The sequence below is a fragment of the Amblyomma mixtum genome, chromosome 4, assembly GCF_055824585.1.
Source record: "Amblyomma mixtum isolate Tamu chromosome 4, ASM5582458v1, whole genome shotgun sequence".
Lineage (NCBI taxonomy): Eukaryota > Metazoa > Arthropoda > Arachnida > Ixodida > Ixodidae > Amblyomma > Amblyomma mixtum.
Genome location: NC_143015.1, coordinates 93,560,548 through 93,587,588, shown reverse-complemented (window position 1 = coordinate 93,587,588; position 27,041 = coordinate 93,560,548). Strand labels below are relative to the sequence as shown.

At 48.1% G+C, this 27,041-nt stretch overlaps 1 protein-coding gene across 1 annotated transcript in view; it reads left to right on the top strand.

Moving 5' to 3' along the window:
* LOC149347454 (uncharacterized) overlaps positions 1 to 12,921 on the top strand; it is a 92,085-nt gene extending 79,164 nt beyond the window's left edge. The window contains exons 17-20 of the mRNA XM_089541582.1: positions 357 to 523; positions 2,182 to 2,376; positions 4,301 to 4,406; positions 12,883 to 12,921. Of these exons, the coding sequence (XP_089397708.1) occupies positions 357 to 523; positions 2,182 to 2,376; positions 4,301 to 4,406; positions 12,883 to 12,921 (507 nt within the window). The remainder of the gene's footprint in view (positions 1 to 356; positions 524 to 2,181; positions 2,377 to 4,300; positions 4,407 to 12,882) is intronic.
* Positions 12,922 to 27,041: the final 14,120 nt, after the last annotated feature.

Below are 27,041 nucleotides of genomic sequence, written 5' to 3'. Positions count from 1 at the left end.
CTCAATCGCCCAAATTTGGTCGCATATCATTCCTTATATTGAAATGAATTCAAGCGCACAGGAACACGCACACAAGAGGAGGAACACACAGGACAGGTTGTGTGCGTGTTCCTGTGCGCTTGAATTCATTTCAATATAAGCTATGCATCATCTAGCCCAAACAGAAGTTTTGTTAAATTATCATTCCTATTCTTCGATTCGGTGTTTCCTAAACTAATATTATAAGTGAAATATGCATTTCCATTCTTGCTGCCACTGACTGAAGGAAGTTGGCGATTTTATTCTCTACTCGATGTAGTTTAGAAGCTCCCAGCCCGGCTTCTAAAAACAAATCCTTCTTTTCTTCCATAAACCAGGACCCATGCCTAACACGAGGACCCTTGCGCGACGTACTGGATCCGGCCAGAAGCCACTCCGAAGAAGATGTGTGGCGAGTGCTGGAACAAGTGCACATGAAAGAGTTTGTTGCCAATCACCCAGGGAACATATGCCTCGAGGTCGGTGACAGCGGAAGTAACCTCAGGTACTGGCCACTCCCGTGCACTCACTTTCTTCGATTGTAATAGAATGTCTCAGTGATAGCACATAAGCCGGCCCCGAGATTTCCAGCTTGCTTTGCTGCGATTGTCGGAATTCGTTTCTGTGAAACGTTCGTGAACGCCGCAGTGGCGCATTGGCATCCGCATTATTCCAATCAGGGTATGTCGATCTTTTGCCTCGGTAACGGTGGTCGAACTTTCATGAAGGCTGGACGCAAAATAACGGATGTGCTCAGCGTAAAAACTTTATCAAGCACGAACTAAAGGAGAGCCTTCCACCACAGTATAGGTGGCATCCGCTTATTTAGGTTCGTAACATAAAAATATACCAATTATTGAAGATTCCATGCAGAAAGAGCACGCAGGAGGGGGTCGGGCACGGTATAGGAAAAAAAAGGGCAGGGAAGTAGGAGTATAGATTGCGTTGGAAGAACGCACATAAAAATTTTTAGTCTCTCTGCCCATCCAGAGTGGATGTAAGCATGAAATGCTTTCGCTACCGACGCAGCATATTCTGGAATGGGTTATAGATTGTGTCAGCCGCAGTGTTTAGATGTGTCTAAAGCAGTTAATGGCATGTCAAACCACAGCAGACAACACCACACTACACCACAGCACACCACATCAAACACACCAAACTACATCACATAACCCCATAGGAAACTACCCTGCGCTACACGATCGTTTTCCCACCGATCGGCTTCCATTTGCTATCGTCAGCAATGACAGAAAAAGTAATTTTCCTGTGTCTCAAGGGATGGTCATCAACCTGATGCATTGAATAGATGTTGCATCTTTCTAATGGAGATTACTGCTACAAATTTTCACCGCTGTAATTATAACTTCATGCGTAACAGCAATGCATCGTATCGCTTCATCTGTGCTAGGGATTCGCTGTTTTCGCTCCTACTCTGCGAGTCGAATCAAATATTGCACGAATATTCGTTGGAGTGTTCGATTCTCTTCATTGCACTTTTGAATCGTAGTCACTTCGGGTTGCTACACAATTATTTCTCTAAACGGTGGTAAAACTGCAGTATTACTCAATTCGGCATCTATAGAGCATTATTCGATAGAGCTTCGTTAAAGCAGCGTTAAAACTCATGAAGAGGTGGGTCTGTTTATGCGAACAAGATGCGAATGAGGACTGCTCGCAGAGGAAGGGAGCTTATGATCTCCACGCAGTCTAGTGGTCGGTGTAAGTACGTCGTGCGTTCGAAATTCATTTAGTGGCACATTATGATTATATCTATCTATATATCGTCGACAATATTGCTACCGACGTTGGTAGGACGACGAAGTGTCTCGAACAATGACGACACTGTGGTGCGCGCTTGTGTGCTGTTCGGCTGTCACAGGCCATCGATCCTCTCTCTAGTAGATTACCGCTACTTCGGATAGCCATTACGTAACAATGTCAACAAACCAACGCGTCAAAAATTCCTGGGTAGTACAACGATTGCATCTCGTACCGTTATTTGAACAGCGATGGTATCGTTCACCCCAGGACGGGTCGCTCTGGCTGCTAAAGATGGATGAAATGTTGAGAGTGGGCAGCTGGACAACCAACTATTTTTTGGAATTTATTAGTGGTAAACCTGTAATTTAGAACCTAACCTGTTTTTCCCTTTTCTGACCACAGTGCTGGTCAGCGGCAGCTGGTCTGCCTCGCCCGAGCTCTGCTGCGGCGTCCGCGGGTGCTGCTACTGGACGAGGCGACGTCCAGCCTGGACGGAGACGCGGACAGGCTCATACAGCGGACTTTGCGCCAGAGCTTCACTCACTGTACGGTACTCGCCATCGCGCACAGGCTGGACACCGTGCTCGACTACGACAAGTGAGTGCGTCCATGCAGTCTTCTTTGAAACTCCCCACGCCACACTGTCGGCGTTGAGTAGGCACAGCATTCTTAAAGTCTAAATGGCTTCGAATGGCTATTGGACAACGGCTCTCAACACGTGCATAAGTGTAGAGTATGACGGCGACCTTGAATGCTCCACTTAACACCTGAACAGAAAGCCCAGTGGCTTGGATATTTTTGATCGAGGTTATACATCCGCAGAAAAAAGCTAATCGATAACTACTGCAACAATGGGAGTGTATATGTGCCACCGCTGCCCAGAATTTATGAAGAGCAATATCACTGCGAGAATGTACTTACTTATCGCCAGTGCCTTCGGAGGCCGTCAATTACATCGTATTACGTGGCCGTTTTTGCCCACAGCCTGGAATATTTAACCTGATTATGGTTGTGCAAATTACATTGTGAGCCATTCAGCCTTAAACATATGCCCTGGATGGAAATAAATTGAATTCTTTTTGGGAAACCCACATTCTGTAAGCTTGTTATGGCGACTGTACACAGAGTGCTCGAACGACAGACCCGGCAGTATATTAGCGTGATTTACGAGTGGCCTAGGGCTCGAAACAAGACCATATCGCACATCCACATTGACATGGATCGTGTTTAACTGCTCGTGCATTTAAGGGTATATAGGCCCGCCATAGAGCGGCGACTGTCCGAATAGTTGCTGGTTTCTTTGCTGGTATCTCGAATGGCCACTCTTTGGAGAGTTTGATTAGCTTAATTCTTGTTTAATTTGTTGCGCCGTCAGGTGGCGTAGCTTTACAGTGAGAATTGGATGGATTATAAGAAACGATGAAAAGTTAAAAAAAAATAAGCTTTAGGAAACATGGGAACAAGTGCATAACACAAAAGAATGCCAAACAAATTGCGCTTCTACAAATGCATTAAAAGGTTAAACAATACAATTGTAGCACCAGGAACATTTCTTTAAACAAAATAGTTGAGGTTAATTATCCCAAGAAAGAGATATAAGAAAAGGTCTGAAATAACTGCGTACCAGAGGAGCTGGCGGCATTGTCTGCGGGTAGAGGGTTCCAATCAACGTGTAGAGGAAGAATAAATAACATTAGAAACTGTTTCTTCAACAGTGAGTAGACTACAAGATCCCCTGGCCGTCCCTAAAATGGCCATTTGGAACTCTATCGCTTGTTGGGTTCTGCATTAGTTTCAGGCATCTTTTGGTGAATAATTCTCGAGTTTGCAGGAGCAATACTTTCACTGATTGCATGCATATAGAGGCGGCACTGGCACGGCGTGTCGTTGCTTACCAGGGCTTCGTTATTTATGCTGATTCGTGTATGGGGTGGGGCGCATATGGTAGGTTCTCTCAGATCATGAATGACAGTTTACCAATATCCCCCAAGAGGAAAGTACAGAGTAGCTGTATCTGACCGGTACTCACCTATGGGGCAGAAACGTGGAAGCTAACCTAGAGGGTTCAGCTTAAGTTAAGCACACCGCAGCGAGCTATGGAAATGAAAATTATAGGTGCAATGTTAAGGGACCGTAAGTGAGCAAACTGGGTGAGGGAACAAACACGGGTTAATGACATCCTAGTTGAAATCAACAGGCAGAAATAGCTTTGGGCAGGGCATGTAATGCGAAGGCAAGACAACCACTGGTCTTTAACGGTAACGGAGTGGATTCCAAGAGATGGCAAGCGTGGCAGGGGGCCGCAGAAACTTAGGTGGGCGGAAGAAATTAAGTTTCTTGCCGAGATACGGTGGCCGCAGCTGGCAAAGGATGAGGTTACTTGTAGCGACATGGGAGAGGCCTTTGCCCTGCAGCGAGCGTAGTCAGGCTGATGATGATGTGTGTCTGTGTGGAACATATATGACGTGTGGTAATCGGTCCTCATCCACTGGTGCCCACTGCTGCCCTCATTTTCGCCCAGGATCCTGGTGATGCACAGTGGTCGGGTCGTGGAATTTGGCCACACAAGTGACCTCGCCTCAGATGAGCGCTCTGCTTTCCACGCCTTGCTGCGCGGGACGGGGCTGGCACCGGCCGCTGCTGCTCGAAAGATTGCCAGCGTCTAAGCAACTGCGTTAAATCTTGTCTCGTGCGATGGCGTTATTCTGAAAGCCAGGTTAAGATAAGCCGGGATGAGTCGGGATAAGTTCTACCTGAAACAAGCATTGAGGACGAAAACATCCTAAAATTTATTCTGGCCTCCAGTTAGTTTTATAAAATGAACGAAGAGTACTTAGAGGGGCCTATATGCAAAAGAAGAGAAAATTCATAGTGGCTGACTAGGTTTTATGAAATCTATTTGCAGGACTTATACGAGGTACAGGCAACGGAATGTAGAATTAATATGCGACACTTTTGGCAACACCTACTGAAGTACAAACCTACACACTTGGCACTGCCCCCGCGCGCCTATCCTCGTTTAACCCTTTCGCCGCTAGCTTAGGAACACTATCGGTGGTGTGGCGGTAAGGTATACCTAATAAGGAAATCGCCTGCTCCATCATTTTATTTCAAGAACTATATATTTTCCCTTAGTTATGTTATCATCACTATGCACTTGTGCTGAGTGCGGAGGTGCCGACGAAAAGAGAGGGTGCAAAAGTGAAGATATTTTCTTTTGTTCTGTCCTAAAGCGGAAGAAGGCACTTTGTGGCTGCTTTTATTGTTGATAAAGAGGAAGGAGAGGAAGTCTGAGTAAACATGCTGAAATTGCACGCATGAAATAACAGACGATGAGGATAAATCACATCAGACGAAAAGGGCTACCTAACGCCTTCAACGGCCAAAAGGGTAATTAAAGTAGGCGCAGGTCGCTTCATGAGACCCATCCATCTGCAGGCCACAGTCTGATTGCGAACTAGTTTAACTAAACCAACTAGTTCGCAATCAGACTGTACGCAACGGATGCGCATGCGCAGAACGCTGTGTCTCTCGCTGAGTTTTGCACCCGAAGCACGCTACTAAACATGCGGACGCTATGGGCACTTAAAGGCTGCGTTAACATGGCGGCGGGCTGCTCGCCTGTTTCGGAGCAAATAGATGTCGCCACTGCATTCTTCGGCGTGGTTGCTGGCTCTTAATGGTGGCGTCTACTTTATTTCGCACACAGTCACCGATATATGTCATACTTATACTGATGTACGAGAAAATAAAGAGTTGGCAATCAGCGACTGTCCTCTGTTGTGCGTTCCATTTGTGTCCTCGTTATTTAGCGCTGGGTTAATCTGTCTAGTAAATGAGTTAGACAGGCAGAGCGGGAACGGAGGGTTTAAAAATGATCATGCAGGAAACCAAAGTAATGTTCAGCAGACCAGCAAGGAACCGCAGTTCGCAATTGGTAGCGAGGTGACAGAAGTAGTAAGAGAATATGTCTACTTAGGGCAGGTAGTGACCTCTGATCCGGATCATGAGAGGTAAATAACTAGAAGGATAAGAATGGGGCGGAGCGCATATGGCAGGTTCTCTGAGATCATGAATGACAGTTTACCAATAACCTTCAAGAGAAAAGTAAACAGTAGCTGTATCTTACCGGTGCTCACCTATGGGGCGTAAACGTGGATGCTAACGAAGATTGGTTAGTTGGTTTATGGGGTTTAACGTCCCAAAGCGACTAAGGCTATGAGAGATGCTGTAGTGGAGGGCTCCGGAAATTTCGGCCACCTGGGGTTCTTTAACGTGCACTGACATCGCACAGTACACGGGCCTCGAATTTCTCCTCCAAAGAAATTCAGCCGCCGCGGCCGGGATCGAACCCGCGTGTTTCGGGCCAGCAGCCGAGCACCATAGCCACTGAGCCACCGCGGCGGCGCGGGTTGAGCTTAAGGACAACGCAGCCAGCTATGGAAAGAAAAATGATATGTGTAACGTATCGGAAGCGGGAAAAGTTCGTGAGGGAACAAACACGGGTTAATGATATCCTAGTCGAAATCAAGGGGAAAAAATGGGCTTGGGCAGGGCATGTAATGCGAAGGCAAGATAACCGCTGGTCCTTAAGTGTAACACAGTGGATTCCAAGAGAAGCCAAGCGTAGCAGGGGGCGGCAGAAAGTTAGGTGGGCGGATGAGATAAGAAGTTTGCGGGGATCAGTGGCCGCAACTGGCCAAGGACAGGGTTAATTGGAGATACATGGGAGAGGCCTTTGCCCTGCAGTGGGTGTAGTCAGGCTGATGATGATGAATCTGTTCAACTAACCCAGCAGAAATGCTGACCAGCCTTTAGGTCATGGTACCAGCAATTACTGGCCCATTTCTGTCACAAATTACTTCGCCACTTTTAAGCTGTTAAGCCTAACAGACGCTGCCTACGCTATTGTGATAGCAGCGCCATCTGACGAAGTAGTTCCCTAGATTTTTGCCAGCTTGTAATTTTTTGTCTTGATCATTGTTTTTCGTCTTCATCAAACAAAAGCTTATAATTCGATAAAACGTTCATCAATACAGCGCTGATCGTATAGCTAATATTTATTCGAAAATGAGTAACTGGGAAATTATTTAATGGTTTCAGCACGTGCGACAGCATGTTAACCTTATTTATATATTTGGAATACTGCTAACCCTTCAGCGGGCTTGTTGCAGGTAGAATATAGAATAACAACGGCAAAAACACAAACTTCAACTGTGCAAAATATGACAATAAAGAAATTTCCCTGCCAAGCTAGAAGAAACGTAATGCAAGAAGCTTTACAATCCAAGGATGTAGAAAAATAGTTAAAAGGATTACGCCGGAATCAGACAAAAGAATTCGTGCGCGTTCTTGCGATGTGCGATATCAGTGCACGTTAAAGGTGCCCAGGTGGTCGAAACACCCCTCACATGCTCTTGAGTTTCTGTATAGGTGTTATAGGTTAGTTAAAAGGAATGGCGTGCAAGCAATATCGCCGTGTGAGAACACTTGGATTGCATGCTGTTCACGTGGGTATGAAAGAATGGATGAAAGGGGTATACCTGCTGCGGTGGCTCAGTGGTTAAGGCGCTCGTGTACCGAGCCGGAGTATCCGGGTTCGAGATTGACCCAGGTTGCCGCGCTTTGATGGAGGTGCAACGCAAAAGGCGCCTGTGTGCTGTGCGATGTCAGTGCATGTTAAAGATCCCCAGGTGGTCGGAATTATTCCGGAGACCTCCACTACGCCACCTCTTTCTCTCTTTCATCTGTCACTCCCACCTTCCTCCCTTTCCTTAAGGCGCAGTTCAGGGGTCCACCGAGATAGGTGGCATAGATACTGTGCCACTTCCTTTACCAATTTATTCATGTAGTTTTAGAAACAGAGCGTGTACATTTGCTCTCGCTAGATTCCGGGATTTACATTGTATAGCGCTTCCTTAAATTGTGAATTTTAATAATTTGTAGGGGTTAACGTCTCGAAGCGACACACGGGCTTCAAGGCATACTATATTAGGCGACTACAGAGTCATTCTGACCACTTACAATTCTTAACGCGCTGTGACATTGTACTCAACATGGCCGCCAGCGTAGTGATTATTTTTTTGTGCATTACAGCTGTAACCGTTCTTCTGATTTCGTTTGCTTTTTATCGCAACATCGTGCTTGTTTCAAGGTAAGCCTCTGCACTATATGGGCAGGCCGGATGAAATCACTCCGGTGTTTGGCGTTCCGCTGAGGGTAGAGCTGAGTGGCGAGGGGTTATTCACACAAACCGTAACAGCCTAGTAGACGACGCTTGCCCCTGCAGCGGTGTATCGGCGCATGCCGTAGACCTTGCCCTGTTTCCGGTTTGGTTTGCTCCTGCGCAGCTTTTACGGGTGGGCGACGCTCTCCGGATATTATTAAATGAGTTAGCCGACGCTGAGGCAGCGATCGAACATCGATTGTTAACACCCCTTAAACAGGTTGCCGGTTCGAACCCCTACCGGGAGCTAGGCTTTGACTAAACTAAAAAGTTTATGCTTAACGAAACGCGAAATTATATGCCACCACCCCGAACCGTCTGCGGCAAACGGTTCAGCCCCAATGTTCATGTGCAGATTCATAATGCCGTGGAATTGGGGGTACTTAGGTCGCCGGTTCGAATGTGCGTCGCGACCTAGGCTCTAACTTAACTAGTACGTTTATACTGTACAAAATGCTGAATCGTATGACACCACCCGGAACATTACGCGGCAAACTGTTGGCCCGCAAATTGGGGTCGCTCCTCTGTATCCTCTGGTAATAAAGTTGTTATCCTCTGGTGATAAAGGTAATAAATTAGTCGAGACTAATTGGCGCGGCTTTGATGCCTGACAGACAGGGATATACATAGATACTGGATCCAAATAGTTTGGTTTGGAGTTGTGCTGCTCGGTAATCAGGCCACCTGGTGTTATTTTATTCCATCATGAAACAACCTCGGTCACCGTCCCAACTACTGGGCTATGATTTGCGTTATAACGCGTAACGATGAGACCCGAAACTCGAGAAGTAGAGCTTAACGCTCTAATACAGTGCCGTTGCTATGGAGGCCGCCATCTTGAATTCTATCCGTGGAATGAGCATAAATCGAAGGCTCGAAACACAACCAGTGGAGGTAACGCTCTCAAAACTGGAGGGCTGTTTACACCATAGCACTCAGCGACGTTAATCAATCGGTAAGCTTTTTTTCGCGCACTGCACATGGTCCGGGCTCGAGACGACAGCGTAGGCGTACGATCTCGCGATCGTGCTACAACGCAGTCAGCCCCTTTTTTATTTTAAAGTTGCTTTTAAAAAACCAATTTTTCTTTCACTGTAGCAGAAAAGTAGTAGTAGAGTAGTAGAAGATCTTTATTCGGCCATAATTTACAGGCCGAGCATGTCGACCGCATGGGCGACCAGAAGTCGCTGTTCGTCCTCCCCTTCAGTGCCAAGCCAGTCGAGCCAGGTGGTGAAGGATAAAGAAAGTGGGGGGTAGGAACCCGTCTGCTGAGCAGCCGGGCAATAGAAGAGGGAATGGGCCAGGTCCGCTTAGATACAGAGGCAGTTGGGGCAGGAAGGGTCCGATCGATAGCGATAAAGAGGCGAGACGGGGTGATGACTGCATTCATTTGAATGTGCCGAAGAAGGCGAGCCTCCGGCACCGTGAGTGATGGATGAGGGGGAGGGTAAAGGCATTTGTCAAGGCGGAGCTCGAGGTAGACATCCTTTATGGTGCGGCGAAGGGTGAGTCTCCCACCGTCCTCCGAGGTCTTGGGCCAGGGGATCAACGGTGCCCGGAAAAGTGTGTCGCGGGCGAGCTGATGGGCCAGCTCATTGCTGGCAATCCCTGAATGCCCAGAGACCCAGCGGAGGAAAACGATGGAAGGCTGCAATGCGGAGACCGCTCTTTCGACCTCCTGTTGAAAAGAAGGGGTCAGGGTGCGTTTCTTTATGTGGTGTATAGCGGCTTGTGAGTCTGAATAGACTGTGTACTCTTGAATAGAGGGAAGGAGGGCAAATGACTGCAGGGCATGCGCAATGGCGAGGACCTCGAGGGACAATGCATCCGGAGGACGTAGAAACGGCCCGCTGGTGTGAGTTTCAGGAGCGGGGAGGTGGGGGTGGTACAGGGCGTAGCCGCAGCAACTTCGAGGAGCCACGAAGGAGGCATCCGTGTAAGCTACACCCTGGGTATGAAATAGAGGGGAATGGTGCTGCGCGGCCGCATGACGACGGCCGGCGTGTAGAACGGGGGACATGTTGGACGGGAGGGGGAGGGTACGAAGATTGGGAGCCGGGGTGGGAATAGAAGAGGTAAACGGGGCGATGGGAATGGGCGACATACCCGCTTGAGTCAGTAACCACTGACCCTGACGGGTAAGGGAAAGCCGGGGAAGCTGTGAGTCATGATGGAGAGAGAACAGAAAACAGAGGGGATGAAAGAGGCGTGTGGCAAAGATCTTTGCAGTAGAGGTAGTGATAGGGAGGTTGAGAGCTGCCTTGTAGAGGCCCACAAGGGCAGTCTCGAGAGCGTTAAGTTGAGTCTGATTGAAGGAAACGTAGGGTGCAAAGTACAAGACCTTGTTGAGGGCCAGAGCGTGGGTAAGTCGGCACGCATGAGCCTCGTGGAGACCTGAGCGCCGGTTGACCACGCGCCGCAGGAGGTGAGTTACCGAGTGGCAGGTGTTGACAGCGTGGTGGAGGGCTTGCACGTTCTTGGCTGCATAAAAAGGAAAGCCAAGAACTTTGCACTGCGTGACGACAGGAATGGGAGAGCCAGAAAGGTGGAGAGAGACGAAGTGGTTATGTGAGCGCTGGTATGAGCAATGGTTGAGAAGGAGCAGCTCGGATTTTTCAGGAGCAGGAGAGAGGCCAGCGGTGTGGAAAAAGGAGTCGATGAGATCTAGGCCACGTTGCAGGGTGTGCTGTACATGGCCGGGAGAGCCAGACGAACACCAGAGAGTGATGTCATCGGCGTAAAATATATGATGCAGGCCGGGATTATCAGCCAGCTGGGAGGCGAGAGGGGCCATAGCAAGATTGAAAAGGGTAGGAGAGAGAACAGCCCCTTGAGGAGTGCCTCGGGTGAGGTTGTGGGGGTCGGACAGATTGGTATCTACTCGAAAGCGAGCGACACGTTTAGAGAGGAATGAGCGGATATAAGAGTACATGCGGGAGCCACAGTCTAGGGAGGCGAGTTGGGAAAGGATGTGGTCGTGTCAAACACCGTCAAAGGCCTTGCGAACATCGACGGTCACATGTGCGTGAATTTGAGTGGGGGTAGGTGACAGAAACGTGTGCTGGAGAATCAGAAACATGTCCTGTGCACAGATGCGGCGTCCGAAGCCGATGAGAGAATGAGGGAAGAACTCCCTCGCCTCGAGAAAATTAGAGGTGAGTCGGGGCCATTCGCTCAAGAGTCTTACCAACACACGATGTCAGGGAGATTGGGCGGAGGTTATAGAGAGAGAGAGGTTTGCCCGGCTTTGGAATAATAGAAATGAGGAAGGTGGTGGTGGTGAAAACTTTTATTTTGTGAAAAAAGTTTGGGAGCCACAGAGTGGCCCCGCTACATTGCCGGCGTCCCTAGTCCGGGATACCGCATGACGAGGCCCGTCTCTCGCCCCTTTCACCAGAGCCCTTTGGGACTCAAGCGAGGAGCAGTTGAGGAGGGCAGTCTGCCATGCCTCTCTGGAAGGGGTAGGGAAGGGGGGAGGTGGAGATTTTGAGTACATGCCCACACCATGTGGAAGATTTCACAGGTCTCCCCACAGTGCGGGCATCGCCCATCCGTGCTAGGATCGTAATGTTTTATTATTGCAGGACAGAGTAGAGTACCTGTCTGCAGGCGCCTTAAAGTTCGCTCCTCCGTCTTACTCAGCCCTTTAGCAGGGGCCGGGAAAAGGCGGTGGTTGTCGCTATAATGTGTTAATATTTCCCTGAGTCGCAGCAGCGTCCAGGAGCTTGGCAGGCAGCCGCTGTTCCAGGCCTCATTGTAGGTTTTAAGGAGGAATTCTTTGGCACAGCCAGGAAGGTTGCGAAGTGTGGTGTATGTAATGGCATCCTCACCGGGAGCCGAGCGTGTAGCATTAGCAGCCAGAGCCGATTCGAGCTCCCGGAGAGTGAAGGATTGGTCCAGATCGGGGTTAGGTCCACCGCTGTACACCGGGTAGGAGGGTGCCAGAGGGGGCGGGAGATAGAGAGAGGCGAGCTGATCAAAAACATCGGAGGGAGTCCAGTCCCTTGAGTGAGGGCATTAGCTAGAGTGGGAGCAAGGGCAGGCTTAGTGCCAAGGAGGGATTTGAAGAGAGACCATGTTAGCAGAAAAGCTTTCTTTGTCGCAGAAAAGCGTTCTTTGTCACTTAAGATTCCGTTAACAGCACAAGGGCTGTACTGACCATTCACTTTCTTCTCTTCAGTAACCACTCACGTGCGAAGTCGTTCGCAGCCTCCTTTAGGCATGAGGCGATGTCTGCAGGTAAAATCCTTTCTGATCTTGCTGCCAGGTATTTTTCTTCAAAAAGACCGAAGAGCTCGTATTCACTCAAGCATGCGGTACTCAATTGGTCGATCGTGAGAGCCACTTCACGACAGAAAAACGTAGAGAGAAAAATTGACGCAGGTTCGTCGCAATTCTGCGCAACCTTAATGCAGAGCGAAGTCTGCTTTCTTTCAATTTTTCTGAAATTTTTATTGATCTTATTCTCTGAGTTTGTTTTTTATGTTTCATATATTACTTTTATTATTTTGTTTATTTGTTGTGTTTGATCTTATTATTGTTTTCATTTTAAATTTTAAATTTTTATTTTGCCCTCCGCTGCCTCCCAAGGTCTTTTTCCATACCGACATGACCTTGAAGAACGGGAGGAGTATAGCTTCCGTTTTGAAACAAGGGCACATGCACGAAACGGCGCAACTCACCGGCGGCAGTGCTTGTTGTTTTATACCTTTTGTTTTCCGCGCCACGCGAAGGCTGCTGAAGCGCCGTCTGATGCCAAGGGCTTCCTGCGGAGTGTCTCTGCAGGGTAGTGCTGCCTCCTGTAGTGCCGGAGCTCCCATTTCGCTGGCCGGCCTCCCTGGAAACAAGCGCTGCGCGCTCGCCGACGCTCAAAGCAGGCCCAGACTTTCTCGGACATGTCGCGACGTGCAGCGTGACTCATCCAGCCAGGCCGGCGCCGACATGGACCCTTCCTCCTTCCCTCCTCTCCGTCGGTGCGGGCTCCTCCGACGCGTCGCCTCTCGACCATTGGTCCAATTTGAACGGTGGCCAGTGATTGGAGGATTTGAACGGCTGGCTGCCGTAACCGTTACCAGCGGCTATAAAAACGGAGCCGCGCTGAACCCGAGCAGCAGACGGGCAGCAGAAGAGCCATCACGCCGGAGCTACGCTCGCCGCCGGGGCCGCCCTTCTTCTGTGTGCCTGCCCGTGGTGCTCTTGACCCTTGTATCATGTAAAAGCCCTTGTACATACTGTACATAAACGTCCTTTTACTCACCGTCGCCTCGACCGTTTCCTGGCTCGGACACCCAGTCCCAACAGTGGTGGCAGCGGTGGGATGCCCCAGTCCCAACAGTGGTGGCAGCGGTGGGATGCCCCAGTCCCAACAGTGGTGGCAGCGGTGGGATGCCAAAACCCAACACTCCCCTGCGTGGATATTTGCGGATGGGCGAGCTCGGGTTACTTGTGTGTGTATGGGGGGTGGGGGGGCATCGGGTATCTGTTGTTTCAGGCAGCGTCTTCGCTTCGGCGGACGCGGTTGTTGCGACGCGCGTGTCTTGTTTCACTCTTTCCTCTTATCTCTTAACTCTCCTCTATGGCTCGGCTTGAGCCAGTCGGCAGGCCCATGCACTTTCCTTTTCACCTTTCTCTCAGTCGTGGCCCGTGTACTGTGCGATGTCAGTGCACGTTAAAGAACCCCAGGTGGTCGAAATTTCCGGAGCCCTCCACTACGGCGTCCCTCATAGCCTTAGTTGCTTTGGGACGTTAAACCCCAATGAAACAGTGAACCAAACCTTCTCTCAGTCCCAACAACACAACATTGGGTTACTTGTGGTAGTTGTGGCCAGCTGAGAGGCTGCGACGTGAGCGGAATCAACGCTCCTGCAATATCCCTCAGCTGACGGCTGGCAAAAGATCACAGGCAACGAAGACAAAGTTCAGATATCCTTGGGAGTGCTCATACCACTCCTGGCGCAGTGGTGCAGCGGCAAGTGACGCGCCACTGCCTTGCGATGGTAGTTGCTGCCACTGATGGGGCTTGCGGGTATCAGGTTCCTCTTCCCAATAAACTCCTCGCGATTAATCATGAATATTACCGCCATCTGCCGAAGTGGGCATGCATTTTGCTCATAATCCGGTGGGCACTTTGTAATGACGTCACACGGTCACGTGATGCAGGCGTTCTGCCTACCATCCATGACGTGTATGTATTTGTTTATTATACCCCTAGGGCCACTACGGCATTGCAGAGCGGAGTTGTTACAAAAAATGAAATCAATTTAACAAACTGGTGTAAATGAAATAGACACGGTGCAAACAAGACAATAGTTTTGTATTATTGTCTTGAATAAACATGATTGATTGATTGATTAATTGATTGAAACATGACCCCTAAATATACATTGTTACTAAGGTGTTCAGGTGAGAGAGAAAAAAAGATAACACAGTATAAAATGTATCCTAGTTAAACAGTGTTAGCCATAACGTTCTTGAATAATTAATGATCTGTGATGGTGGCCGTCAAGGTTGACACCCAGCTTTTCCATGCCGTGGAGGGACGAGACAACAGCTTTGCGGCGGAGAGGATGCCTTTGTGCCTGCGCACTAAAAAATCTGGCAGTCACAGCCCGTGTCATGGCCAATTCCCCTTGTGGGTACGGTCCTTGATGTCCCGACTGCAATAACAACGATGGCCAAGCTAAGACTTCTGACGTGTGGCGCTCAGGTAGCTGACTTCGGTAATCTCGCCCCCATGGCGCGTGTCACTCTTCGAGCCAGAAGAAGAAACAGAAGAGGAAAGAATCGCACGCGACTCGAACGCAGCCGACGATCCCGGGACGAGAACAAGACGGCGCCCGACGTTCACGCCTTCAGTATCCTCTCCGTTGACGTCGAGAGCACACTGCGTCGTTCTGCCGCACGCGGTCCAAAGCACCTTGAACTGCTCCGGACGTCTGCATGGGGCGCAAGAAGCGGAGCAAGAGGAAGCACCGCCAGGAGGCCACGCCTAGCCAGGGGGCCATGACCGCGGAAGCAACCTCCTCGACATCGCTCCGGAGGGATACGGACGCCGCCACTCCGACTTCCGCCGCCATCTCTGCCGATGTTCCCGTCCTCGTTAGCCCCGTAAGCGACGTTCGATTACATATTTTTGTTGTTTTAATTCGCAAATTTGCACTCGGTCCGGTTGTCAGAGTCTGCAGGACTTGCATAGAAGCGCCGGCATTTTCCCCCACGCTAGCAGCAACGATTAGAGGCTTTTAATTTTGGTTAGTCGGTTATGTTTCGTCAGTTTTATTTTAAATGTTTGGTAAATTGCTTTTTTTTTCTAGGAAAGGAAATTGCGCAGTATCTGCCTCACCTATGTCGGTGGACGGTTGGCGTCGTCTCTTCGCAGGCGCCAGCCACAGGCTTTTCATTCTTTTTCATGAAACGGTGGGAGATATTACTGTTACGCACAATTATATTTTCGGGCATGAAAAGCTCTCGGAGCTGTTAGTCTAATCCCCACACGAGATTCTCCTCTTTTCCTCTTAATACCCGTGGCAATGTTGCATCGAAGCTTTCCGCCTGCTTATATCCGCAACCGCGGTGACGAAGGACGCCGGTACGCTTGCCTGAAATTGTTGGAGCGTTTACAGCACTTAGGTAATCAAGAATGGCTGCCGCTCTGAGGTCAGGATGTCGGCCTATAGGTAGCTTCACCGCCGCTGCACTACCGAATGAGCATCTAGGGCCGACCGTGGAAATGTACAGTCGAGCGCGATTTGAAGGTTATCGCGCGAGCGTCGGCCGAGAACATGAACAGCGCCATGGCCCAGAATTCTCTGCCGAAGCGAGGGAGGTATCAGGCCAGCTTCCCTCACTCTTTTTGCTGTTCCTTCAGCAGCTGTCACTCCCTCCTCTGGGCTATCAGTTTTTTTTTATTTTATTTTCGAAGGCTCCAAACAAGATAAACGTGGAAGCACGCGGCAAGTAAAAGCGCCAGTTTGGGCAAAAATGCGCGGTATCTCTATTATTTTTCATTGCTTTCGCGTCGCCATTTGCCCTATGACGAAGTATTGTAGCCAGGTATGCCCTAAACATTTTAAAAATGAAGATGTGCGTTCGTCGAGAACTCATGAGCGCATAACGTCGTCGAGCGCATCACGATTTTCTTGAATTTCTGACTGCAGCCCGCTCCATCTTATTATCACTGTCGCAATGAGCGACCGGAATATGAAAGGACGCAGCATAAAAATTTGGATAACTGCGCTAAATATGGATAGATTTTGTGCATAAATAAGAAAAATAATCTTAATTATGCTGTTTCCTTCAAAGCTCTGCAGTTACACACGTGCGAAGCAGAGCGAAATCATCACCGATGAAAGGATTCGCATGTGCAAGCTGGTCCCTGAGGCTGAGGTCAGGCAACGCGGTCGAAATTAGAATGTGTGCGGCAGCCAAGCCGGAGCTGCGAGTCATAAGTAAGAGACAGACGAGGAACGATAGAGTCACTAAGGCGTTTGAATGTCGATAAACGCTGACCGTTCCGATGTGTGTTCGGGCTACTATGGACTCTAAATGGTGCTGCGAATTTCAGTGATGGTTGTGTACAGAATCACTTTCGATATCAGTGGCATCGTATACGGAGAGGGCTAAGCAATGAACTACCACTGAAAATGGCTGTGTCATCGATGCTTACCCATTAATGTTGATTAGACTCAAATTCATTTCAATCTTTCTTTATTGGCTTCCAAACGAGACTAATGCATCTTATGCAATATCACAGGCTTAGAGCTTTGACCTAGGTCCTAATACTTCAACGCGGCGCCCATTCTTTCTTTCACGTCTTTTATCCTTTTCGGGATAGAAGCGAACAGAAACTGCAAGTTCTTGGTCCTGTCGGAGGACATTCCACTCCCTCTCAACGGCTGCCCACAGAGTGTCTGCGTTAAGTTCGAGCGAGCCAGCCGTGCCTTCATTAAACCCAAACATTTTCGATTATGTTCAGATCGGCGCTTTCTGGTGGCCAGAGGAGCTGCGCAACTCCAGACTTGGTGAGATTTTCTTGCACTGATGATGCAGTGTGAACAGGGCAGCCGTCGTGTTGGAAATAAAAACATCCATCAGGCAAAGGTCCGTTCACGGCGAAACGAAGGAGAACAGTGTCGATGATCTCGTTGTAGACTTCGGCCGTGAGCCTCCCTGGAATGCGGAAGAGGGGACCCAGACCAGCGTAAGTTATTGCACCCCAGACATTGGCCGAGACACGCCCGCTTGCTCCGACATCGCGGACGTTTTCAGCTTCATAGCTGCAATAAAAGTGATGATTCAAATTTAATAACCAGAATTACGCACAGGGCAGTTACCACAATATAATGAGAGACTGAGCGCTAGCTGCTAAGGTATTTTGAGCTCGCGATACACTGAGGTAAAAAATTTCAGAGCGACATGCATATTTTCTAGCTAGAGACCACCTATTTTAGTTTTGCACACTTACTCGCACTTCGCCTGAAACTCCGCTACAGTATGCCGGTCTTAAAGCCTCTCCTCGGGCGGTGGATTTCACAGCAGCCGCCACGCACGAAGCGTGCCATATTCCTCTGCTCTAGCCGTATACTCTCCGCGCTGCCCCCCATCATAACTAACTCTGGTCACATACTCCTCCTGTATACACCTGTCGGCCTCCTCCCATGATAACGCCTGTCTTTCTCCTACGTGGTTACCACACCACTACTGCGCTGCAACTTAAATCAAAGACGATGCAATGAGCTCTGCAAAAGAAAATCACAGCTAAATTTACTAGAAGAGAGAAACAGAGTCGTTCAGGGAGCAAACGGGACCCGCAAAAGAAGTTGAAGCGAGCCGAGAATAAATAACCGCGCTTGGTGATGCTTGTGCGGCTGCTCAGTCTATGTTTGCTCCAATAAACTTCACGTCCCTGAAGGATGAGGTTAAGAAGTTTGCGGGGATACGGTGGCCGGAGCTGGCGCAGGACATAGTTAACTGCGGGAGAGGCCTTCACCCTTCTGTGGGCGTAATATGGGTGGTGATGATGACTTCACTGATAAAACTAAAGAGTCGGCCTAAAACCGCTGTTCTTGTGGAATGATATGCAAGAAAAGTAAATCTCACCGGCAGCCATCGACTCTCCAAACACGAAGTCGCTGGTTCCAGCAGGTAGAGAATGTCGATTCGTCCCTAAATATGACCTGTTGCCATTCCTCAGCGCTCCATGCTTCGTGCCGATGTGCAAATTCCAAACGCTTCCTGCGATGTCCGCTGGTCAAAAGTGGCTTTCTCGCAGCCACGCGGCTCTTAAGACCCGCAGCGTTAAGTCTCATTCGGATAAACGAAAGGCTTAGGCGAAGGCCAAGTTCTTCTTTGATTTTCTTGGCGGTCGTGAATGGATCGTGGACGGCGGCAGCTATTATCAGCGCGTCTTCCTGCGCAGTTGTTCTTCCGGGTCTTCTTTGATGCGGGGCATCTTCCAAGAGGTTTTCCCGGTGAAACACTCGAAGAATGCGGTTGACTGTCTTCTGAGGACGGTTCACCTCACGGGATATCTCTCGCTGGGACATGAACTTTCCCAACGAAACAATTTCGTGGCGCTCCTCTAACGTAAGTCGTCGTGGCATTTTCCTTGCGACAAGTGGTCTGGGATCGCATCGATCATTGCAGCAGTTATATATCCCTCATGAAAAAATGTTTCGCGGAATGTTATTGGTGGACAAAGATAATATGACGAGGCGATATTGCCTTTTTATATTTTTCCAACTTCAAAGTCGTTCAAATCAAGAAGTGCCAAGCACTGGCTTTACCAGATCTTTCCCACAAATTTTGTTATCGCCCACAAGATACGAGAGGTAAACAAGTCCACACTTTATCACAACCAATGGAAAGCTTAGAATAGAGAGAAAGGGTGGTCATCTCGCCGCGGGGGTGAAGCATGTTGCACGGAACAGCGAACGAGGAAGAGGAGAGTGCGAAATCATGATTTTTCCTGTTCCGAAGTCGGCCGCTAGGTGCCTAAAGGGCTAGGCTGGTCGACGCTCGCGCGATAACCTTCAAATCGCGCTAGACTGTACGTGGCTGCAGTTGGCTTCGAACTCCAGGAGAGTTCTCTGGTACAGAAAGGGCCTCCACTAAAGGGAATGAGATAACACGTTTACTGCTTTCAACCATGACTGCACTGTACATGGCGCGGAGCACTAGCTCTGTGAACATTAAGGGCATAGTGTGAAGACGCGGGTAATTTAAACACAAGCATAGAACCCCTGTTTCGCCAGCGGCTTATCCTGGGTTTGCTTTTAGAGCGATAACTCTGCAAAAACCTGAGTATCTGTCGGTATGTAGATTTCACATTGAAGTCGCCTTCGGGCTTTGCAATTTCATAGCAACAACCATAAGTTAAATGCCGAAGCATACTTTGATAATGGCCAATATGATTGTCTCCCCAAATTTTTTCCTGGTCGCTGCCAACATTGGCCCACCCAAGCACCCAAATTAGCTCCTCACCAACTCGATATTTGACCGTCTCAGATTTGGACCAAAATGAATATTCAGGATAATTTGAATATTCGCAATGAGATGGTGACCCCCAAATCTAACTCAGGTCACTCATTTGGCCACCCCACACACGAAACTTCATCCTCGCGGATTTGGACCAAAATCCATGTCCAGGCTATATTGAAGCTGCTCGTTACGATAGTTACCTCCAATTTTGGTCTTGCGAGTGATTTTCGCAAAGATGACAACAAAAGAAGTGCGAACGAAAGCCAACTACTTCGCGAACCACAAGACGGTGTTTGTCAGAATCGGTGTGAGACAAGAAGCATAAAAATGGTTAAAACTAGCAAACTAAGTACTTAATCTGAGTACACATAGCAGCCGTAAGCAATGAGTTAAGCCACAGATAAGAAACAGCACAATCTTATTGCAACGAAGAACAGCTATCGCTCGACTGTTCGGTGCAACAGAGTTAAGCTTTTGTCATTTTTCTCTCCATGCTGGCAGCGTTAATACTTTTGTTACTTGCCTAGCGGCACTTGTATTTTCATTTGCGTTTATTGCCACAGAATTTGGAGAAGGCGAAATTTGTCCTGTAGCTTCGGCGTCGTAAGTGTGAAGTTTCCGTCTCGCAGGCGTTGTTTAGGGGATCTTCCTCCCTTAAACTGCCACGTGTAAACTGATCTCAATCGGCCTTCCAAATGTATGGGAGCTAGGAGGGAGACGCCTCAAGAACAATGACTCAGAAAAGTGGGAATGACTTAGAAGGAAATAACTCGGACAATAGCAGGCCTACGGGCAAAACATAAAGCCTCCCGGAGCAATATCTGCGCAGAAATGAAACATGTGGGGGAGCTATTCCTGCCACTATTGCTCTGGAAGAGCAACCTGGGTCTCAAAAGCTCAACCTCTGGCTGTGTTTCAAACAGCCACCTGCCATGCAGTGGTGTTGCGCATAACTACGCGCTATTGCTCCGGTAGTGGTATGGCTACTTGCCGTGATGTAACAACGTGACACATAAGGTGTAGCTGCGTAGTAAAAATTGTATTTGATTAGGAAGTGAAACACTATTAACTCAAAATGGGTATAGGTTGAGAACTGCAATAGGTTACCGAGTGAATGAAGCGCGCGATCGCGTTTCCTCGCAACAAACCAGTTGATCTCCCTTAAATTTCTTGAGTGATGCGTGACCCACTGCTTGTCTACGGCAAAAGTGGCACTGCCGCACACCCTTGCTTCATGCTCACCTAATTTCGCGTTTTCCGCACTTTATTTTCTAAGGCATCTAAGCGAAGCCTACCCAAGAATTGTTATAATGATGCTGCGATACGCATAATTGTGGCTAGCCTTGCGCAAGAAATTTTAAGAGAAAAATTTCTTTACTCTCGCAAACTAGAGCGACACACATGTGATTCATATTTTGCCGATAATTTTATGTCTTAATGAGCTCGCGTTGGAGATATTGCGTCAGCAAGACGCAACTTTATCGCGCGATCGAATTAGAGGTTTAGTTATATAGACCACACCCAGATTATTTAGGTTACATTTAGGTGCAGGGCTTGATCACTAATACAACTATCGTAAAACTCAGAGAAACGCTTGTTGTGGTTCTGATCTCCCAGATGCACTAAGTTTAAAAGTTGGCGAAGGAAAAGAGTATGAAAATGACTCATATATACCTACACGACAAGTGGTACCATAAAGAGAACAAACAACTCAAAAGAACATGATGTTGCGTATTAGAGGATACGATATTGCCTATTGAAATAGACTCTGCATGACAGCAGTCTTTACTTCGACTCGTTTATGAATCTCTATACAATGCTCACACAGAAATGATTGATTTGATCACACTGAATTGATCACACAGAAATGTACTTACAGATACTTAGGTGTTACACTAACAGATGACTGTTCCTGGAATGCTCACGTGGATCATGTGGTTACCAAAGCCGGTAGGGCACTAAATTCCATACAGCGGAGTTTAAGGTCTTCGGAGCCAAACCTCAAGAAAACTGCTTTTCTCTCTTTTGTTTGACCTATCACTGCATATGTCTGTATTGTATGGGACCATGCACATCGGGTGTTATTTGAAAAACTTGAAAAAATTCATAACAGAGCAGCAAGGTTCGTCTTGGGCAGGTACGGGCGAAGGGATAGTTGTACAGCAATAAAAAAAGAATTGAAATGGGGACCACTCGTCCCGTAGAAGAAAATTGAGGCTAAAATTGCTGTACTTAATAGTTCACGGAAAAACGGGGATTGATTTTGAAAGTTACTTAAAACAGCCCTTTTACGTTTCTCAACGGCATGACCATTCCCGTAAAATTAGAGAGTACCGTACCAGGACGAACTTGTTTGAAAATTCATTTTTTGTTAAAACAGTGCAACAGTAGAACCGGCTTTCCTAAATGCAAGTGTGCTCTGCAAGTGAAGGTGTATTTTTGGCCAATCTGTAACCCCCCTGCTATAACGCCTTCGGGCAAATGCGGGGTAACTCTTGAATTAAGAATAAAGAATAAGTATCGCAGTGCAGTTTGTTGGTGAGCAGATATAATCGTTGTAAGGTTACATTCAGTTACTCCGTTTGCTTCGCCACTACACTTAGTGGTATCGTCATATGGTTTAAACCAGAGCTCTTCGATTTTGCCAGTCGCGGAACTTCGCGCGGGGCCCAAGTATAAAAAAAGGCGGCCTTATTCAGCCATAATTCGGAGTTGGTGGCAACCATCTTGGTCAGTTGTTCGCGACCTCATGGAGTGCACTGTGTCGCCTCTGTCACTGTCAGTCCTCTTTTACGTATGCTCTTTGAACCTACACCATAGAATACCACCGAGCAAAATACAAGACTTCTCAATGACGTAAATCGTGTTCCATTTACTACCTTCGTTATTTTCCTAACCGCTCAGCCACCAGAGAACAAAATCAGTGAAACAGATGCACCCTAAAAATGCATGCATAAGGTTTGTCGGAGATTTAAATCTGCAGACAAAGTTAGCAAAAAAAAAAAAACACTCTTCAGAAGTTAATGGCGCAAAATAGCGAGAGGCTTTATTATCCGCTTCTAGGTGGCGCCGCAATCAGCAAGCCTCTGGAAGAGGCTTACAAGCGGCGGCGAGGAAGGAGTACGGCAATATTGCTCTCATTCAGCGCTGTTGTTTTTACATAATTAATATGGAAAGAAGAATACAATACAGTAGGCTTGGTTATGTTCTGTCTTCAAGATTAAACAGAAAAGTTGTAGAGTACGAGCATCCCGATTTAATGCATGCGGATGGTATTGTACTATAAGCAAATAGCAGAAAGATTTGCCAACTCTACTTGATTCTTGTGGAAACGAAGGAGGCGATCTAGGCTTCAATTTCAATTAAGTCATGTATGATGATTTTGCAACGATTCACTTGTTCAGGTGCTTACAATACTTGGGCATGCAGTACTCAGAGTGACAGAATACAAATATCTCGGGATATGGGTAAACAAAGGACAGATACACACAGAAAAGCATGAACAGTCGGTTAGGACAAAAAGCCGAAAAGATGCCGGGATAATGAAATATAAGGAATTAGGGGGTACAGCAAATATGAAGTTCTGAGAGGTATTTGGAAAGGAATAATGATGCCGGGACTTACTTTCGGGAAAGCGGTTTTGAGTCTAAGCGCAGAAGTTCAGTTGAGATTAAAAATAAATCGGAGAGCTGTTGGAAAATTAGCGCCTGGTGACCACGGCAAAACCACGAACGAGGCAGCTCAGATGGATATGGGCTGGGCATCGTTCAATGTACAGGAAGCTCAGAGTAAAATAATGTATGAAGACCCTACTGAGAAAAGCTGCATGATCCAATGACATGATAAAGTTTGCCATGAAAATATCATACTACTAATATACAAATGTCATACACTGGTGATGCATTCTTAGAAATTAACGTATCTCTTGCAAAATAATTAATTGTATAATATTTGCATAACAAATCTGTATGACATTATTGCAGAATAGAAATTTTCAGTAGCGGAACGCTTAAGGAAACTGGGTGATAGTAGGTGGGCTGTTGAAGGACTTAAATCCTTATACAGAAAGCGTTTACTTACAATGGCCGAAAAGGACTACGAAACTAACTAGTTAGTAGGCAGGACAACAGGATGAAGAAATAAGTACCCTTAAATGGCACGAAAAATGCAGAAAGTAAAAAGTGGAATCATTAATTGGAAAAGAAGCTGTGTCGGATTAGACGAGTATTGGAAGAAGCAGATGCGGAAGGAATCATTCCTTGACTCAAGATGCAGTGCCCTACTCCTTGAAGCTAGGTCAGGGTGTCAGCTGCAAAAACAAATTTCACCACGATGATGAGAGATGTGCAGCGTGGGTGGGATAAATCTGCACAATCAATGGAACATCTTATAATTCAGTGTGATGTCATCCATCCGGATGTCGATGAGGCACAGTTACTCCCCCTGAGGCGCTGGGGTTTATAGACAACAATGGTCATGTGAGTGAATTTGCGATGAGAGTTAGCAAAAAGTGATTGCAAGATTGGCGGCTCCAAAGTAGCGAGGTGACATCAGGTTAAAAGTGCGGGATTCAAAATGTATTTAAAGAAAATGGCGAATTTATAGACCGGTTTACAAGACAAGAATTATAAAGAAAAAAGCCGAGCATTGTGGCTATAGCCACCATCCATCCTCTCAAAGTGGCTCCAAGGACTAGTCACTAGCTGAAGCGGCAGTTCGCAATGGGTATGACCTAAGAGGTCTGCATGAAACCCCATGCGGCGAAAGAAAAAGCGCCGAAGGTATATGAAGGATGTGACATTCCCGCGCGACATGCTCAACACGCATAATTAGGGACTTCATTGCAGCGTAGAAAGAGAATGTAAACCCCAGTTTACTTTTTGATTTTTTAGATCAGTCAGATTAGCAAGAAGTGAACCCGCTGAAACTGCAATACAAATGGTTGCTACTGAGAGTGCACGTTTGGCGTACGCGCGTGGACAGTGCTGGATGACATACAACGCGAGGAGAATTCGACGTGAGCTGCAGCTTGTCGCCCTCCACTAGGTGGCCACTGTGCTCTGCATCCTATCCATCCTTTGAAAACTGCCGCCTATGAAGCCACCACTCTCCCCGTGCGATAAAAGCACAAATTATCCCGGTAAAAAAGCTGTTTGATTACAGGTTTGCTTGCATTTATGAAAAAAATCACGGGACTAAATAATTGCCTTTTGATCCGCATTGTTCAACTAACTGGCATCACACGACACACCCACTGCAACTAAACACCATTAATTGTTTGTGATAAACATGCTTTTGCTAGATTGAAGTATTATCTCCCAAAAATGTTTGATGCCCACTCTCTATACCAGTCTAAGCAAAATGTCATTTTCTGTCCTTTGGGAACTACTCTTTGAGTAGGTTGTATTTGTGAAGGTGTTGAAACGTACTCTTTCTTCCTTGTTTCCAAATGTTTAATATTTCTCCTCTAATGTTGTTTACTTCATTGTATTCCGAATGAATTGTCTCTGCTAATGTTGTCGGCTTCTACGGGTGACGAAGCCTCTGAAGTGGTCGTTGCGGACGCCCTTTTTTGTCAGCCACGGTTTTTGTGTAACAAAAGTGTTGTGTCCCCTTATTGCTTTTGTGTGTGTGCGCCCCCGCATCCTCCTCCTAACGACCACTCGCATCCTCCTCCTAACGACCACTCGCATCCTCCTCCTAACGACCACTTGCCCCTCGTCGCACGCTGTCGCCAGATGCCCCCCCATGGTGCGCCCCCGCATCCTCCTCCTGTTTTGGGAAGCCACTCCCTCCCGTGGACGCTTCTCCGCTCCCTCCTTTCTTCGGGCGGCCAGTTCGGCTCCTGCCTCGGTCGACGCTGGTCGCACCCTCATCGGCTTTAAATAAACGAAGTCTTAAAGTACCGTGTGCGTCTTTCGCTGCATTCAACACAGCGACCGGACACGACAGTGGCGACGAGAAAGTGGATTCGACCCGCGCTACGCAACGCTATTGACAAGCCATGGCTACGCGAGGGTTTTTTCCCAATCAGATACCAGAGTTCAACGGCTCATCGTGGTCATCGTGGGTTGGACGCCTTCAGTTCTACTTTGAAGCTAACAACATCACAGACCCAGCCTTGAAGAGGGCCAACCTGCTGACGCTGTGCGGGGAGCAGACCTACGATACTGTCTGCGCCCTTATTCAGCCAAGCACACCAGCGGCAGTGTCTTACGACGACATCGTAAAAGCGCTGCAAAAGCACTACGACCCAAGGCCATCCGAGGTCTACAGCCGGGCTCGCTTCCAACGACGAGATCAACTGGGAGGAGAAACTGTGAGCGCCTACGTAGCCGCGCTCAAGAAGCTCGCTGCCGACTGCAATTTTGGAACGCTGTCGACAACAGCTACCGGGCAGGAGGGAGACGCAGCTTCTTCTGCTAACACCACCATGCTTCCCTTGGACGTGATGTTACGCGACAGATTTGTGTGCGGACTGAGTGACGAGTCACTGCAGCAGCGCCTGTTCGCTGAGAAGGACCTCACATTCAGCAAAGCTTACGACATCGCCGTTCGAGCGGAGAGCGCCGGTCACCAGCAGAGAGGGATTCGCCGGAACACCGAGCCGGTACACCAGACAAGCAACCAGGTGCGCAAGCCTTCTGTTGTTGTTAAATCGGTCAAAAAGGCACAACGCTGCTGGCGGTGTGACGACCAACACAACCCCCAGGGATGTCGATTCCAGTCAGCCACGTGTAATTTTTGCCACAAGCGAGGGCATATCGAAAGAGCATGCATTACGAAACGGAGACTTGCCAAGATAAAGTCACCTTCCCAGCCTAATCACAGCGTCAACGCCTCAGAGAATACGCCGCTATCTGATCTCCATGGAACAACATCAGCAACACCATCTGTGTTGTACGACCTGAACACCATGAATCTCGGCACGCGACCGAAGATTTTTACAGAAGTAAGCGTACATCACCAGCTGATTAAGTTCGAGGTGGACTCCGGCGCAGCCTGTACTCTGATCAGTGAGGACACGTTCCGAACTTCATGGCCATCTGACGCACCCGCCCTGCAACAAGACGACACGCACCTGCGAACGTGGTCAGGACAGAATCTGCCACTATTGGGCTCTGCCAACGTGCAGGTTAACTACAACGGCCAGACCCATACGCTACCTCTGCTTGTTGTGAAGGGCACAGGATCAAGCCTTCTAGGGAGAAACTGGTTTTCTCCACTAGGCGTGATGATATGCGGCATACACCAGACGCCGAGCCAGAACATGGTTGAGCAACTGCAAGAGAAATACGAAAGAGTATTCTCGGAAGAGATTCCAGGAAACGAAGGGCCCCCGGTCACACTGGAGTTGTTGGACAACGCGCAACCCAAATTTCTGAAGGCCAGGCCGGTGCCGTTTGCTCTCCGAGATTCAGTTGAAAAAGAGTTGGACAAACTGGAGCAGCAAGGTGTCATCGAGCCGACGCAGCATTCCATCAAACTCTCAGCGTACGACTACGCTCTGGTCTACCGCAATGGGAGTAAACATCAAAACGCCGATGCGCTAAGCCGT